Source organism: Mus musculus, chromosome 4 (genome assembly GCF_000001635.26).
Source record: "Mus musculus strain C57BL/6J chromosome 4, GRCm38.p6 C57BL/6J".
NCBI lineage: Eukaryota > Metazoa > Chordata > Mammalia > Rodentia > Muridae > Mus > Mus musculus.
The window spans coordinates 134,687,169-134,705,132 of NC_000070.6; the positions used below are offsets into that span (position 1 = coordinate 134,687,169).

At 50.0% G+C, this 17,964-nt stretch overlaps 1 protein-coding gene across 2 annotated transcripts in view; it reads right to left on the reverse strand.

Moving 5' to 3' along the window:
- The window catches only part of Man1c1 (mannosidase, alpha, class 1C, member 1), a 142,601-nt gene extending 125,479 nt beyond the window's left edge, over positions 1–17,122 (reverse strand). Inside the window, exon 1 of one of the 2 annotated variants that reach the window (NM_207237.3) lies at positions 15,777–17,122. In NM_207237.3, coding sequence (NP_997120.1) covers positions 15,777–16,301 — 525 coding nt within the window. In that variant the 5' untranslated portion in view covers positions 16,302–17,122. The remainder of the gene's footprint in view (positions 1–15,776) is intronic. The other variant, XM_011250232.3, reaches the window with a different exon arrangement.
- Positions 17,123–17,964: the final 842 nt, after the last annotated feature.

Here is a 17,964-nt window from a genome sequence, read left to right on the forward strand (position 1 = left end):
ACACTCAATCAATCATCAATCAATCAATCAATCAATGAGGTGCTTGAAATGCCACACTGTGCACCAGCTGTCCTTGATTCTGCAGTCCTCAGAGATCTCTTTAGCCTGCCTGCTTGCACTGTATCTATCCTGGTAACAAGCTAGATGAAATGGTTTCCTAGCCAACTGCAGGTTAGAAAATAACAAAACTGGCCAAGTAGGGGACAGAGCATCAGGACACAGAGGAACTGACAGCTGAAGGCTACCGGGAAGGGAGAGGGGCACTGATCGCAATGAGCCAGGATCTCAGAAAGAAAGTAGCAGCCACAAGGTGTAATACAGAATAACAAATGACCAGCCAGTGAGGAGCAGAGGGAATGGGAGATTCAAAGGCAGAGGGAGGGAGAGGTGAGCACAAGGCGATAAAGCAAATAAAAATGCCTTTTAAAAAAAAGAAGAGCTATTAGCAGTGGTGCCTCTGGAGGCAGAGGCAGGCAGTTCTCTGCGTTTGAGGCCAGCCTGGTCTACAGAGCAAGTTCCAGGACAGCCAGGACTATACAGAGAAACCCTGTGTTAAAACAACAAAACAGAGCCATTCTAAAGATATGCCTTTGGATTTAAAGGAAAACATACAAACAATGAACAAACACTTGGGAAACAGAAACCTTTTCCGTTTAAAACACCTACTAGGTAAACTTAACAGCAGATAACACCCACCAGAAGAAACGTTCAATGAGCTTAAAAAAGACTTATGCAAATGATGAAGTCATTTACACAGAAGGGGGGGCACTCTGGAAAAAATCAGCCCCTAGGGCAAGAGAAAGCCTTCTTAGTTCTATATAACAGAGTTCAGTGTACCTCAAGACATGTGAACTGGTTTTTTTGTCCAAGCTGATGAAACTATCAATCTAAGAAATAAAATAAAACAATCCCCAAGAAGGCCAGGTTTGGGCACACCTTTCATCTCAGTGCTCAGGAGTCAAAGGGAGGCAGAGTTGTGCGAGTTCCAGGCCAGTCTGGACTGGTTAGCAAAGACCTTGACTCAAAAAGTACAAATGAGGGGCTGCCAGAGCTGGCTCGGCAGTTAAGCAGCACTGGCAGCCTTTCCAGAGGCCTGGGGTTCAGTCCCCAGCACCCTCGTGTATAGCTGGTCTTTGGCTACTTTGTGGGTTCTTCTCTACCCTTTTTCTTTTCTTCCACCCTTTCAATTCTCTAACACTAAATATGAGAGAAAAAAGGACAGAGAGGAAAAGAAAAAAAAAATCCCTGAATAAAATCAGGAGTCAGAAGGGAGTGATGTCATCACGAGACTACTTCCTGCTGAGTGGGAACATCGAGTTCCTTGGGCTAAGTTTGATCTTCACTGTCAGGATATCTAACTTCTTCTTGTTTCTTCTTTGTGCACAACTACTTAACAAACCAGACCAACAACAACCTACAACCCACACCTCTCTGGGCCGTAGCATTTATGCACCCCCTGAACAGTCCCCAGAAATCCAAACGTCACACAGTCACAGAAACTATCTGCAACCGACAAAATCACACCTCTGCCAGAGCACGAGGCAAATCATAGTCGGCTGCTGGGGTCAGAACAAGAGGTCATTCCTATGATACTTCTGTGTTTCTAAAGAAACCAAAATTCCAGAATTGTCACTACACATGTGTCTTAGTCGGGGTTTCTACTCCTGCACAAACATCATGACCAAGAAGCAAGTTGGGGAGGAAAGGGTTTATTCGGCTTACACTTCCATACTGCTGTTCATCACCAAGGAAGTCAGGACTGGAACTCAAGCAGGTCAGGAAGCAGGAGCTGATGCAGAGGCCATGGAGGGATGTTCTTTACTGGCTTGCTTAGCCTGCTCTCTTATAGAACCAAGACTACCTGCACAGAGATGGTCCTACCCACAAGGGGCCTTTCCCCCTTGATCACTAATTGAGAAAATGCCTTACAGTTGTATCTCATGGAGGCATTTCCTCAACTGAAGCTCCTTTCTCTGTGATAACTCCAGCTGTGTCAAGTTGACACAAAATTAGCCAGTACAACATGTCAGCTCACAATCGTCTGCAACTCCAGTTCCAGGGGACTGACACCCCCATCCAGCCTCTGCAGGTGACAGGAACACATGTGTGGCAGACACTCAATAGGACATATACTCAGGCAAAACACTCATACACATAAAAGTAAACGTATTTTTAAAAAAATGAGTAAATGAGTAAACTTCCAAAATAAAATAAAGTTAAAACACTTTTTTATATACACAGAAACTGCAAGGATCTGTCATCAGCAGACTTACACTGTTAAAAAGAATGTTTTCAAGCTAAATGGAAATGAAAGCAAACAGGAACACAAACAGAAGAAAAAAAAATCAAAGACATTCGAAATGGTAAGAATGTGGGTGGAAAACTTTATTGCTCTCTTTAGACAACTGATTGTTTAAAATGAAGCCAAAATAACACCAACTACACTATGCTGCTTATAACCATCACTAAATTATATGTATGTGTATATACACATATGCATATATTTATGTCTATGTTAAACTAAAAATGCACAACAACAAAGTGGAGACTGAGCAAAGGCAAGCCCATCCCAGGGCGTTAGATGATACAACGTGTGACTGTAGTAGAGACAAAACGCTAATAATTAAGACATCACATAAGGACCTGGAGAGATGGCTTCAGAGTGCTTACTGCTCTTCCAGAGGCCAGGAGTTCATCTCACCCCCTAGTACCCACGTCCAGTAGCTCACAGTCACCTGTAACTAACTCTCCAGGGGATCTGACACTCTCTTCTGACCTCTTTGGTACCTACACACATGTTAGATACATGCATATAGATACACGCATATACACAGAAGTAAAAAAAATAAATTATAAGTAGTGGTGCATGCCTTTAGTGCCAGTTCTTAAGAAGAAGAGGTTGGGGAGTCTCTGTGCGTTCAAGGCCACCCTGGTCTACAGAGCTACTTCTAGGACAGCCAGGGCTACCCAAATAAACCATGTCTTAAAAAGCAAATAACGATGATGATGATAGATTATAGTTTTTTAAAATCACCTAAAATGACAGATTAGTTATAAACAGTAGATTAACCTAAAAGATGACTCAAAGGGGAAGAAACAAGGTATGTGGAACTAATTTAAGGAGCTGCTGTATTATAGACTTGAGTAGCAGTATATAAATTACATTAAATGTAAATGGAATAAACTAATGAGCAGGGGAAGGTTATCAGATTAAAGTAAGGAAGTGAGCCAACTTTGTGCTCTTCACGATAGACACACTTTAAATACAAAACACAGATAGTTTATAAAATGAAAGGTTGTGCAGGCACGGTGGTGACGTATGCCTTTAATCTCAGCACTCGGGAGGCAGAGGCAGGCAGATCTCTGTGAGTTCGAGGCCAGCCTGGTCTACAAAGTGAGTTCCAGGACAGCCAGTGCTGTTACACAGAGAAACCCTGTCTCAGAACACGAAAAGAAAAGAAAAGAAAAGAAAAGAAAAGAAAAGAAAAGAAAAGAAAAGAAAAGAAAAGAAAGGAAAAGAAAAGAAAAGGGCAAGGATGGAAAAATATATCTATTATTATATATTATATCAATCCAGTGAAATAAACTTCAAACAAAGAGCATTCACCACAAACACAGAAACATGCCTATAGGGCTGGAGAGATGGCTCAGTGGTTAAGAGCACCGACTGCTCTTCCAAAGGTCCTGAGTTCAAATCCCAGCAACCACATGGTGGCTCACGACCACCCGTAATGAGATCTGACGCCCTCTTCTGGTGTGTCTGAAGACAGCTACAGTGTACTCACATATAATAAAATAAATAAATAAAAGAAAGAAACACGCCTATACCGTTAGGAAGCCTGTTTGATGGCTGAGGAGATGGCTCAGCAGGCAAAGGTGCCTGCCACCAAACATTACCCGAGCTCAATCCCTGAGGTAACATACTGTGGAAGGAGAGAACCAACTCCCACAAGTTGTCCTCTGACCCACATATGCAGACGGTGGCAAACATGCCATGCCTGCCATGCACACAGAATAAAATGTTTGTTTAAAAAAACAAACAAACAGTGTCTTCATTAAGAAGGTGCAATGTTAAATGTATACATATGTACTTGCTGGGTTTATGCCAACTTGACCCATCAGAGACACAGAGTCATCAGAGGAAGGCGCCTCAACTGAGAAAATGCCTTTGTGAGACTGGGCTGTGGCAAGTCTGTAGGGCATTTTCTTAACTAGTGACTGATGGGGAGGGCCCAGCCCATTGGGTGGTGCTATTCCTGGGCTTGGCAGTCCTGGGTTCTATAAGAAAGCTGAGCAAGTCATGAGGAAACAATCCAGCCAGCAGCATCCTCCATGGCCTCTGCATCGGCTCCTGCCTCCAGGTTCCTGCCCTGCTTGGGTTCCTGTCCTGACTCCCCTCAGTGATGAACCCTAAAGTGTAAGCCCCTTTCTCCCCAGGTTGCTCTGGCCATGGTGTTTCATCACAGCAATAGTAACCCCAAGACAATCTATCAAATAACTAAAATAAAGCAAAAGGTAACAGGAACGATTTAAATGGATATTAGAAAATGTTCTGCGGCCAAAATACATCTTGGTGTGTAAAGTGCTTGATGTTTAAATGTGAAATCTGACTGTAGATCCCCAGTGCCCACAGAAAAAGCTGGTGCCACCCGACACACCTACAGCCCCAGATCTGAAGAAACAGAATACCAGATTCTTGCTGATCAGTTGAGCCAAAATGGCAGGCTCTAGGTTCACTGATGGACCTTGTCTCAAAAAACAGAGAGAGGGCAGGGAGTGATGGCGCACACCTCTGACCACAGCACTCAAGAGGCAGAGGCACGTGGTTCTCTGAGTTTGAGGCCAGCCTAGTCCTCACAGCAAGCTGCAGGCAAGCCAGGCTAGAGACTCTGTGGAGGGAAAGGGGCTACGAGGGCATGGAGAAAAGGGAAGGAAGGGGGAGGGAGGGAAAGACACCTGACTCTGGCCTCCACACGCGTATGCACACAACTGCACATACACGCACATACCACATGCACACAAAGAAAATACTAAACACTAATTCCTAGGACAGATCAATAGGAGTAATAAACTAACAGCCAAACTACTATTACAAGAAAGACTCAAGGGAAGGGACTGTCAATTTCAGGCAGGAAAGAAAGATCACAAAAGATTCCTCAAACAAGTAAAAGAAAATGAGAGGCTAAGATGTCATCTGATTGAGTGCACAACTTGTGTGAACTAGACAAACTTCTGAGAAGCAAATTGGTAGGCTGGAGAGATGGGTGAGCGGTTAAGAGCACTAACTGCTCTTCCAGAGGTCCTGTATTCAAATCCCAGCAAGCACATGGTGGCTCACAACCATCTGTAATGGACTACTTTTAGTTATGTGTGTGTGTTTGTGTCTGTGCAAGAGAGTGCAACTTCCCAAGGTGACCAGCAGGGGGCATCAGACCCCTTGGAGCTGGAGTTACAGGCTGTTACAAACTTCCTAACATGGTGCTGGGAACAGAACTCAGGTCCTCTGAAAGAATAGTATGTGCTGGTGACTACTGAGCCATTTCTCCAGCCCTCTCCACAAGGTCAGAATTTAACTTCTAACCTAGGCATCTCAGCAGGTTTTACTGGTGGATTCTATCCAATACAAAATAAACAGTATTAAAATCCAAATTTTCTTAGGGCTGGGAATACAGCTCAGTACCAAAGTACTTGCCTGGCATAGGCGAGGCCCTGGACTCAATGTCCAGCACTGGAAAATAAAACAAAAACAAACAAACAAACAAACAAACACACTAGTTATTTTAAAAAAGAAAGAAAGAAAGTAAGAAAGAAAAAAAGAGAGAAAGAAGGAAAGAAAGAAAGAAAGAAAGAAAGAAAGAAAGAAAGAAAGAAAGAAAGAAAGAAAACCAAGAATCACTTAAAATTTTTTAAATCTTACAAGCCAGGTGGTAGGCCACACTTTTAGACCCAGCACTTAGGAAGCAGAAGCAGACTGTGTGAGTTTGAGGCTAGCCTGGTCTACAGAGCAAGCTCCAGGACAGTTGTTATAGAGAGAAACCCTGCCTCAAAAAAAAAAAAAATTATGTCAAACAAATAAACAAAACACTACCTTTAAATAAAAAACCTTATGTGTATGTGTGCCTGTCTGGGGTGGTATATTCACTCATACACTCCTATAAATCCTGCACTCGGGAGACAAGAGGACCAGAAGTTCAAGGCCATCCTCAGCCACACTGGAGTCCAAGGCCATCCTGAGCTACAAGAGACCCTGTAATAAACACACTCACACATAATTCTTTCAGAACGCAGAGAGAAGAGAAGCCATCTGTGAGGCTGTCACAGTGTAGACATCAAAAAGCAGATAAGGACTTCCTACGATAAAACTATGGGCAAAGCCATCAACAAACTATCAGAACAGCAAGTATAGTGGTTTAACATTCCTTCTAGGTCATCCCGCTTTACCATCGTGACAGGATTAAAGAGGAAAACAGTGCCACCATCTCCACAGATTTGGGGAAAAGCATCTGACAGCATTTAGTCCTGCTGGCACCAGGACAGTGGCTCAGGGCTTCCCCAGAAGCCGAGCACAGCACAGTGATTCACACTTGTAATCCCACCTCCAGGGAAGCGGAGATGGGTGGGCCCCTGAGGCTCACTGCCCAGCCAGCCTAGCCTCGACAGTGAGTACCAAGACATTGATCATCTAAAAGGGACGGCACACAGAACTGGAGGAATCAGACCCAAGGTTGTCCTCTGACCTCCACAGACACACACATGTACATACACACACAGAGGGAGGGGGGACGGGTGGAAGGGGGAGGGAGAGGGGGAGGGAGAGGGAGAGAGAGAGGGAAACCCTCGAACCACACTAGGAATAGGAGGGAATTTATTTGACCTGATAAAAGGTATTCACTAGAAAGCTATGATTGACACTGTCGTGATGAAACCAGACAAATGCTTTTCTCTTGAGAATAAGTCAAACCATTGGTCAGAACACAGGGTCCCCAAAGGAGGAGCTAGAGAAAGGACCAAAGGAGCTGAAGGGGTTTGCAGCCCCATAGGAGGAACAACAGCATGAAGCAACCAGTACCCCCAGAGCTCCCAGGGACTAAACCACCAACCAAAGAAAACACATGGAGGGAGCCATGGCTCCAGCTGTATATGTAGCAGAGGATGGCCTTGTTGGACATCAATGGAAGAAGAGGCCCTTGGTCCTGAGAAGGCTCAATGCCCTAGTGTAGGGAAATGCCAGGACTGGGGAGTGGGAGTGGGTGGGTTGGTGAGCAGGTGGAGGGGGAGTTGGGATAGGGGGTTTTCAGAGGGGAAACCAGGAAAGGGGGATAACATTTGAAATATAAAGAAAATATCTAAATAAAAAAAAAAGATGAGCCAGGCAGTGGTGGCACACACCTTTAATTCTAGCACTTGGGAGGCAGAGGCAGGCGGATCTCTGAGTTCAAGGCCAGCCTGGTCTACAAAGTGAGTTCCAGGACAGCCAGGGCTATACAGAGAAACCCTGTCTCGAAAAACCAGAAAGAAAAAAGAAGAAGAAGAAGGAGGAGGAGGAGGAGGAAGAAGGAGGAAGAAGAAGAGAAGGAGGAGGAGGTGAAAACACATGCCAGGCAATCCTGGTACACGCCTTTAAGACCGAGCCTGAGAGGCAGAGGCAGGCGGATTGCTGAGTTCAAGTCCAATCTGATCTATAAGGCCAGCCTGGTCTACAAAGTGAGTTCTAGGACAGCCAGGGCTACAGAGAAACTCTGTCTTAAAAACAAAACAAGAGCCACCAGCTCTTATTCCCCTATGATGGAACTGGAGTCCTTGCCAATGACAGACGAACAGACAGACCTGTCTTACACCCTGCCCCCTGGGGGGAAAAAGGGTCTATGCACTTTACTATACATAAACCATACTAACTTAAATAACGCCTACACCAGGAAGCTGTGAAAAAGGAGAGAGCACACAGGACCAGCGATGACGGGTGAGAGTCCTGGGCCCTTCGGGGTATGGTGGCACTGTGCAGCAGTGTGTATGGAGGCCACTGAGGTAGCAAGAATGACTGGTGTTTGGCAGGTGCTGTGGAAAGTGACTGAGGTGGAAGGTAAGGGGGGAAAGAACAAGCCCCTGGCTGAAAATGGCTGCTACTTAGTGGATGCTCAGCAGGAAGGAGCTGACCCAGAACATGACAGACAAAAGCCCGACTGCTGTCCCTTCACCTAGGAAGTGCAGAGATGGTGCAGAGGCTGCGAGCACTCACTGTTCATGTAGAAGGGCCAAGCTTGGTTCCCAGTATCCACACCTGGCAGCTTGCTACCACATGCATGTAACCTCCGTCCCAGGGGCCCCAGCGCCCCACCAAGGACACGTGTATGCACATAAACTCACGCAGGCACACATGTACATATATATATAAATATATTTAAATCTGGGGGGAGGGACCACAAATTTGCCTCACAAGAGTTTACACAGACTAATTCTGCAGCCAGCTACTCCAGCTTTGAGCTTCAGTCAAAAAACATCATTGCCAAGAATGAGAGACGGCCAGACCCCAGTATGAGAAAGCACAGGCTAAACACCTGCCTCCCAGATCTGGGGCGGGCTCTCAACCCAAGCCTTAGAAAACAAACCTTCTAGAAAGGCAGCCAACACCTGTAGCTGAGCCACCATACTGAGGTCTGTGGCCACCGTCCTTGTGGCTATTGCTCTTTTGCAAGGTAGGGTCACAGAAACAGGGCTGACTGATGAGAGCTCTCTCGCCTGCAGAGAAAACAAGATCTGCTGGACCGTGGTGGTGCACACCTTTAACCCCAGCACTTTGGAGGCAGAGGCAGGTGGCAAGTTCAAGGCCAGCCTGATCTACAGAGTGAGTAGCCGCTCTAGACCAGGGCTACACAGAGGAAACCCTGTCCAGGAAGAGAACAAGATCTATGCCTAAAGCTGGGTGCTAACTAGTCGCAGGGAGAAGAGACATGGAGGAGGAAGAAGGAGGTGGAACTAGGGTCCTCTGGTGGTCAAAATTCCTTTGAGGAGTCTCCATTATCAGCAATGGTAACACAGAGCCCCAAAAGGTATTGTTTCCCCTCCCCATCCCCAAAAGGTATTGTTTCCCCTCCCCGTCCCCCCGGTTATGAAAACCCTGGTGAGTAAGGCCCCTGCCCGAGGCTGGTGGAAAAACAGAAGCCATTGCTGTCTAAACAAGCCTGGTGTTTCTGAATGGCAGGCATGCCGAGCTGTAGTAACATTGACCCACTTTGAGCTTCAGTCAAAAAACGTCATTGCCAAGAATGAGAGACGGCCAGACACTCACACACACACACACACACACACACACACACACTCCCCTCATGACACTCTGCCACGCTCCACATGTGGTCCCTGTCTGTCAAACGTGTAATAAACCATGATTTTATTCAAGACAACAACAGTCTTTTGTTTCCCAAATTCTCCATTTCACGGCTAAGCTGCCACCACCGGTGTGGCCAACAGACACATAACAGGAAGCAGAGTTTCCTAACACTCCTGGCCCATCCCCTACCCTGCCCTTAACTCGGGATGCAAACTGGCCAGGTACCGAAGGCCGAGCACTGCCACTCACAAGGCCCAGGGCCCACCGAGATCACCCAGCAGCTTCCCTGTGCCAGGACTGCCATCTACGAGCCTGATTTATTTTTTCCAATAACAGAAAAGATGTAAAGACCCTCTGAGCAAGGCCTAATATATATCACAATATTTATTTTTGGTGGGGTAATGGATCAGTCTTGCGGGAAAGCTGGAGAAAAGGCATCTTGTGAACACGGATGTAAATCAGTTACTCTGAATACCTCAGGGAATCTATATTCTCACCCCACCCCCTGCTAACTTGACTGTGAAATAAACAGCTGATTTCTTTACAGGCATCCTCTTATTTGTTTCTTATCTAACACTAAGGACAACTTAAGGATGCCAGACCCAGGAAGTAATCACCTCTCTAATGTCCAGTCCCCCAAAAGGCTGGCAACCCAGAGAGAAAGTTGAGAGCCAGCGATCTGCAGGGGTTAGCGGTGGCTGACGGGTGAGGAAGGACTGGAAGGGTGTGGCTGTGCTCAGGACGCAAGTCTCCTGAGGGATGTGTCCAGTGATTACAGCCTGTCCCCATCTACATGAATGAACTACACAGCTAGGCAGGTAGGAAACGGAGGAGCAGGAAGACTGAAAGGATCTTCAGTGGTCTGCAAGCCAGCTCTTCCCAGGCAGAGCTGTTTCGATCCGCACCATTCCTAATATTAATTATCCTGGGCATCTCCCAGGCTCCAATACTCACATGCTACAAAGAACACAGAGCCTTTTAATTTTCCTACCTGTCCCCGGTACCAGGGATGATAAATCAAAGATACCGAGAAACTACACATGACTAATGAACCAGCCTACTAATGAGAAGCAAAGATCACTCGACAAGATGACACCATCGCCTGTCACAGTCAGCAGTATCCTGGAGGCCTGAGGTGGCAGGCCTCAAGGGTAGAGCCATGGACACGTCCTGCCAAGCCAAAGGCACTTTGGGATAATTAAAGGGATCCTTCAGGTGCCTGCTATCCAGGCAGGAAAGAGTTCCCTCAAGGAGCTCCACCCCTTCAAATTAGCCTTGGGAAATTACTGATACGTCTAGCCAATCTCTTGGGTAGAGCTGTTCAGTCCTTAAACATGACTGGAGACACCCTCCCACCCCCCACTGTGGAAATCCCAGGTGCTCTTGGGGCAAAGATCCAGCCTCAACTATCAGCAACCTTAACTGTTCATTTGCAGATATTTTTGTGTGTTCATACACATGTGGTGCACGTTAGGAGGAGGGCACACATGCACATGTATGTGTGCGTATGGAGACCAGAGGTCAACCTCAGGTGGTCTGTGCTACCCATCTTACTTTTGCTTTTCTTCTAAGAACAGCAATTCTTGGGGACTGAAGAGATGGCTCCGTGGTTAAGAGCACTGGATCTTGCTCTTCCAGAGGTCCTGAGTTCAATTCCCAGCAACCACCTAGAGGCTCACAACCATTTGTAATGGGGTCTGATGCCCTCTTCTGGCATGTACCACATATACACAAAGAACACTTCATAAATAAATAAAAATAAAAAACAAACAGCAGGGGCTAGAGAGATGGTTCAACCGTTAAGAGCACTGACTGCTCTTCCAGAGGTCCTGAGTTCAATTCCCATCAACCACATGGTGGCTCACAACCATCTGTAATGGGATCTGATGCCCTCTTCTGGTGTGTCTGAAAACAGGTAAACATAAAATAAATAAATAATTCTTTTTTAAAAAACCAGCAGCTTCTTTTGCCTATGGGGACAGGTGCGAGGCACGTGCCTCAGCACCCCGGTTTCTCAGCAGAGGTCAGGGATAACTTTTAGAAACAGTTCTCTCCTTCCACCATGTGAGTCTCAGGGATCAAAATCAGGGCATCTGCTTAGCAACAGCTCACTTAACCTGTTTTTTTTTGTTTGTTTGTTTTTTTTGGTTTTTCGAGACAGGGTTTCTCTGTATAGCCCTGGCTGTCCTGGAACTCACTTTGTAGACCAGGCTGGCCTTGAACTCACAGAGTTCTAGCTACCTCTGCCTCCCGAGTGCTGGGATTAAAGGTGTGCGCCACCACACCCGCCTTTTTTTCTATTTTTTAAAGATGGGTCTCTTAGCCAGGCAGTGGTGGCACATGCCTTTAATCCCAGCACTCGGTAGCCATAGGCAGGCTCATCTCTATGAGTTCGAGGCCAGCCTGGTCTATAGGGTGAGTTCCAGGACAGCCAGGGCTACACACAGACACCCTGACAAGAAAAACCAATGGGTCTCTTTATTGCCCAGTAGACCAGGCTGACTGGACAGTAAATCCTAAAGATCCATCTGTCTCCACCTCTCCGTGACCAAGATAAGGACATGTCACCAAGCTCTGCCTCCTCACATGGCTTCTAAGGCTCAAACTCAGGTCCTCAAGCACCTCTCCAACTGACAGATCTCCCCCCGCCCAGTGTACAGATCTTTCATAAAGCTGGATCAATATTCAAGTATCTGGGCCAACTAAATGTCACACCAGATCCTAGGTATAGGGCAGATCCATAAACACAGTGGTAAACATGGGCGTGGGGGCATGGGGAAGAGAAGAGTGCCCCTGAGTCCTGGTCATTGCCTTTACCATATCAAGACCAAGACCCAGACCAAGGTCGGAGTAGAACCCAGGATGGAATCTTTGCAAGACTGCTGTGAGGTGGCACACGAGAGTCCTGGGCTAACCGGTCAAGGACGCAGAAATTCAATCCAAGTTCTTCTCTGCCTAGACAAGCACTTTGGGAAGAGGAACCAGAAGAGATGAGCCTTCCTGGAACTGTTTTCAAAAGTAACTAATAAGCTAGGGGGATACCCAACACCAGTGCCCAGTACCATGGCTCCGTACTGCCCACTGCCTCTGACAAAAGCCCCCTTCGTTGGGAGCTACCCATGGGGGTATTTCAGATCAGCAACCTACCATCACGAGAACAAAACTGTACATTATTTCCCTGCGATGTGACGCTAACAGGCTGCCCATTCCCAACTCTTGTTGGGAGAAGCCTGAATTTGAATCCACAGTCCATTCATTCATCAATGGACAATGACTCCCATTCCCTATCAAACATGTCCCAGGACAGCTATGAATGCATCCCAACACCTGTGTAGGTGACATCATGCCACAATGTCAGAAAGCATCCCCTGTGGGTTTGTATGGCCCTCAGAGCTGTGTTATGCATTCTAGCCATCTTTGCCCTTCTTGAGCCCAAGCTGCAAGCCATTCAACCCCATCTCCCCCAAGTTCAACCTGAGTGCTGGGAATAACTAGATTAATGGACATTTAGATAGCTATTCATGGGTACAAGCCAGGGACACAACATCACCACCATCAAAACCATCACCACATGATTCCACTAGACCACAATGGGACCAAGAGGTACAAGAAAGGAGGAAGTACAATGCTGAGACCTCCCTCGCTGGCTTAGACGTCTACAGAGGGGCCAAAGCTAGACCCTCATCCACCAACAACCTATCACCTCTTCTTCATCCAGTCCTGCAGGAAGGGGTGTGGCTTACCCAAAGACAGACAGTTAACATCTGAGCTAAGACGCCAACAGGGGTTCTCTCGATCCCTCCCCCCATCTCCGACACCTACGGTTTCAAACCCAGGATAAGGAGGTGATTAAGTAGGCCCTGACACGTGTCTAACCAGAAGCTGTGACCTCGACCCATCTTATCAGCAGCCATATCCATCTCTCACATCAGAATGTTCACAAAGACATTTACTTGCTCCTGAGCCTGAGTGTCTGTCCGGTTTCCATCCACTCTCATCCGTCACTCTCTCTGATTCTGTCCTAATGCTTACTTCCACTCTCAAAAACCTCGTCGTATAAGAACAGATCTCTTTTTATCTGATGCTAGCTCTCCTCTTCTCCTTGGGTCTAATCAATCTGTGTCTGGAGATAAACAAACCAGAGACAAATGCCACAGTCCCTTTTCGGAAAACAGGTACCTCTAAAATGACCCACCCCTAGGCGGGACACAGAGAGAAACCGAAGGAGACCCGTGGATAGACACCTCCAGCGAGATGCCCTCCTCTGATGGGACAACAAAGACAGTCATTGTGTCTTACCTTCTAAGCCACCACTTTCAGGATAGGGACATAGGGCAGGGTTCAAAGTCAAGGAGCCTGAGAAGACCACAGATCCCCAAACATAACTGTGAATACAGCCCCAAGCCCACCTCTCTGAGGAGCTTGAAGTCTGCAGACAGAGCAAGGAGGCTATAGAACAGCAGGTGCAAGGAACCACAAGCCTGCCTCTAGCTACAACCAGAGGTGTAAGGCAATGATGACCGCATCACACATCCAGATACCTAGCACCATGGGGCCCTCCTCCCACTCATGCCCACCTACACAGCCTACAGTGCTCACACCTCCTACCAGCCCCTACCACGCCCACCTGCACAGCCTACAGTGCTCACACCTTTCTACCAGCCCCAGCCATTGCAGCAAGTAGGGAGCACCAGACTCTGCTAGTCACAAAGGCTGTCTCTGCATGGGCAGGACCAAGATCCCCTCCAAGAGCCAGCCTACCATGTCCCCCATCCCCCATGCTCCACCACCACCACCACCCCCCACCCCCCAGCCATGCCCTACCAGGGAGGCTCTCAGAAGGCTCTAGCCCAGAAGTGGCTCCTTCTACCTCTCCCACTCTGGAGAATTCCCAATGCTTTTGGAGATCTTTTTGACAATTTCTTGGCAGCTCTAGGCATCCCATGAGAGACGGCATGCACGAGGTGTATGTGTGATTTCACTGGGGGCTGTGGCCCACCATGGAGGTTTGGAAGAGTGGGAAAGAAGGACTGTGCTAAGAGACAGTTTCAGGAAAAGGAGAGGCAGGTGGCCCGGGTGAATGGAAGAGAAGAAGCCCCATAACAGAAAGGGCAGAGAGGATGGCTCTCGAGTAACTGTTATAAATTCTAGTCTTTGATGATTAACCTTTGAGAGTTGAGTGAAAATTGTGGACTTGAAGTTGCTCACGTGCACACACACAAGCACTCACACACCAAGGACTTCGCTCATGTGTGGTTCCCCCGTGACCTGTGATTGCTCATACAGAATCTCAAACAGGGCTCAGCACAGCACCTTAGGGTACCAGCAGCCATAAATGGTGATCCTGGGAGGAAGGACAGCTCCCACAGAGGAAGAGGGTAGCCAAGTCCTCCAATGGCTCTGGAACATCTTGGCAGCAGAGACCCTAAAGGTGCTGCCTGCTCTCTCTAGAAATGGAAACAGCCCTGCTGACTTCCTACAGTAAACCTAGGAGGTCCAGACTGGAGCAATGCTCTCCTTCTGGGTCCCCAGGAACAGGAAAAGCATTTTCTTCTTTCCAGGGAAGAGACCCTGGCCCAGTGCTTGCTCACAGCCCCCTTGTGGCCTGGGGGTGTCACTGCAGCTCCCGCTGCTATGTTGGCCACGCAGTTCTCACAGACCACACTTAGCTGGGGTGGGGCAGAACACTCAGGTACCAGTGGCCTCTTGGCAAATTGTCGGCAAGCCAGTTCCAAGCCGTGTTTGTTTTTGATGTCTTAAAACTAAGACTGTGACTCAAGTCTAGTGATCCCTCTAAATCCCTCTGCGGCCCACTCCTTACGGGGAACCAGTCCAAGACCCGCCTCATTAAGCCAATAACCTCGGAGCTTCTGTAACATTCCCACTGCTTTATTGATCACTCCTTCGTCTTTCACATGCAATTATGTACAATTGTGGCAACGCTCGATAGAAGCAGTTAGCAGGAATGCTCGAGATCTCTGGTCTGCAAGAGGCCGAGAGATTACAAAACAGGACCCCAAATACCTCACATGTCTTGGGTTTTCCAGAGCCTGCTGGAGCTTAGGAGAAGTCAAGACTTAAAAGGCACACAGGGAGGGAGAGGGTTTCTAGTGGCTCCCTCCTGTACAAACGAAAACTAAGGACCTAAAATCCACTCCTACTAGCAACCCATCAGGGAAAGCCTGGAGCCCACCAGGGCTAGGAACTTAAAGGGGACGGGGGTGGTGGGGGGGGGGGGAATCCACCTGGAGGTTGGTAGGAGCCATGAACTAACCTAGTTATCCTAAAGTAGGCACCAAGCAAAGAGAGTAACTTCGGATTGAGGGGCGGTGCTGCGGCCTGCCTGAAGGGTCTTGGGCAGACCAGGAGCCAGGAGAGGCCAAGAAGGTGGGGAATCGCTTGCAGCTAGAAGTCTTGGCGGGAGGTGTGTGTTGGGGGGGGGGGTGCTTACCTCTTTGATTTTCTCTCGCTGAGCTCGCACCAGACTCTGGGACTCCTTACTCTCATCAGTCCTTGTCCCCAAGACCGGGTGTCGAAGGCGGCTGCGGAAACCATTGTAGTCGAAAGTGAACCGGACGCTCTCTTCCTGCGGCCTGAGGGCTGCAACCCTGTTGCCTTCCTCCCGGGGCCCGGTGGGGCGGGTTCGCCGCAGCCACCCTTTCCTACGGAGAACACCGACCAGGCGGCTGGGATCGTCCTCACCCGGGGCCGGAGCCGCAGGGGCAGGGTTGGGAGGCGGCTCCTGCTCTGACACCGAGTGGTGACCGGCGATTTCGGCCATCACCTCCAGGCCGGGCTGTTGGGTCCGCGAGGCCGAGAAGAGGCGCTTGAGGCGAGAGGAATGGGGCAGAAGGAACAGGGCGCCAAAGCACAGGGTGACGAGGCCCGAGAGGAAGAGCAGGAAAAGGAACTTCTGCGGCAGCCGCAGCCCCCACGGCGAGGCCGGGACGAAACCCGGCACTTTCCTCACCAGCATCGCGGCGCGGCCAGCAGGAGGGGGCTGTCAGCTCCGCCCGGGGCCCCGGGAGTCCTCAGAGTCCTCAAGGGTGGGGAGCAAGAGTGAAGTGGCTGGGGTCCCCGAGCAAGGCTGCGCACCTCGAGGCCGCCGCTTCGGGACCCGCCCGAAGTTCAGGGAGTTTGGAGCGAGTCCTCCCGCGCGGGGGCGGGGGCGCGGCGGCCTCGGCGGGGCCCGGGCGAGGGGGGCTGCTCGGCTGGAGCCCGGGCCCGCCGTGCGCCGCAGCCTGCCCTCCGCCTGATCCACGGAGCCCGCGCCCTCCCGCGCCTTCCCGCGCCGGAGTGGTCACATGCCGTCCGCGACGCCCTCGCGGAGGGTGCGCAGGACGCAGGCCCCGACCCGCCGGCACCCGAAGTTTCAGCCTCTGGAGCAGTTTGCAAAGGGAACCCCCGGGGCTTGCAGGGCGAGCGCAGCTCCTAGAGCGCGAGCCCAGCCGGTGGTGACGGCGCAGGGCCCGGCGGTCGGGACACGTCCACAACTTTGCTCCGCCGCGCGCGGTTGCCGCTCCCGAGGCTGCGCGGGACCCAGGGGCTTCAGATGCTCGCGCGGGGAGAGGGATACCCGGGAAGCGCGTGCGAAGCCTGCAGCTGGCCTCTGTCAGCCCTGGGCCTGCCGCTGAGCCAGGAAGCCTTGGCTCCGGCGCCGCAACTCGGGAGGGCGCGGGTCTCCTGCTGCGATCACCTGTTCCCGGCCCCGCGGCTCCGCTAGCCGCGCAGGCTCACCCGCCGCAGCTCCAGACGGGCCGCCGCTGCTCCGGCTCTCACTGCGACAGCGCCGCTGCCCCGCCCCCCGCCAGCCACGCCCTCAGGCCACGCCTACAGCGCGCCTCGCGCCCCTCCTCTCCGCCCGCCGCGGCACCGCAGTTCGGCCAATGGGGAACCTAGCCGGGAAAGATGGGCGGGTCACAGTCTGGGCCACGCCCCCCGCTCCAAATGCTGGCGCTGCGCTCCCCCATCCTGCTAGCTCCAATGGTCCAGCTGCGCGCTGTGGAGAGGGCGGGGTGCAGAGCGGAGAGAGGTCATTGGCTGCTTCCGAGGGATCCCCGATGGGCCACAATCACCCATTGGTTTCTGCCCAGCGTTCGCTGGACTCCGAAAGACCGAGACGCCCCCTCCACCGCCCACCTCCGCCTAGCGCCGCTCTGTGTTTCGGTCTCCCCCCGGAAGGGCCAGGAGACCAGGTTGTTCTGTAAGGCGCTGCCCATCGTTGGGCGACCCTGTCACTTCTCAGCACCAGCCGGGGATTGCCAGGTTGCTGGTAGCCAGGGATGCCCAGAGCTCAGACCAGCCGCGGTAGTACAGCTGCTTCGCTCTGGGGGGGATGGGGATGGCTGGACCAAACCCGAGAGCTGTGGCTGTGGTTATGTCTGGCTGAATCAGTATTTCCAGGGTTCCTCGCAAACCGCCACCAAAAATGTGGCCAAGGCCCTTGGGTGGGGTTGGCGAGGGATGCTAACATGAGAAGCAAGAAGAGAGAGGGACAGACAGAGAGAGAGGCGGGGACCTGGACATATGCACGGGTCATACATAGGATATGCATGTATGTGAACATTTGCATTTTTATGCATACAGAGGCTACCTTGTGGGTGTGTGCTTACATGCAAATATACACTTAATTTCAGCAC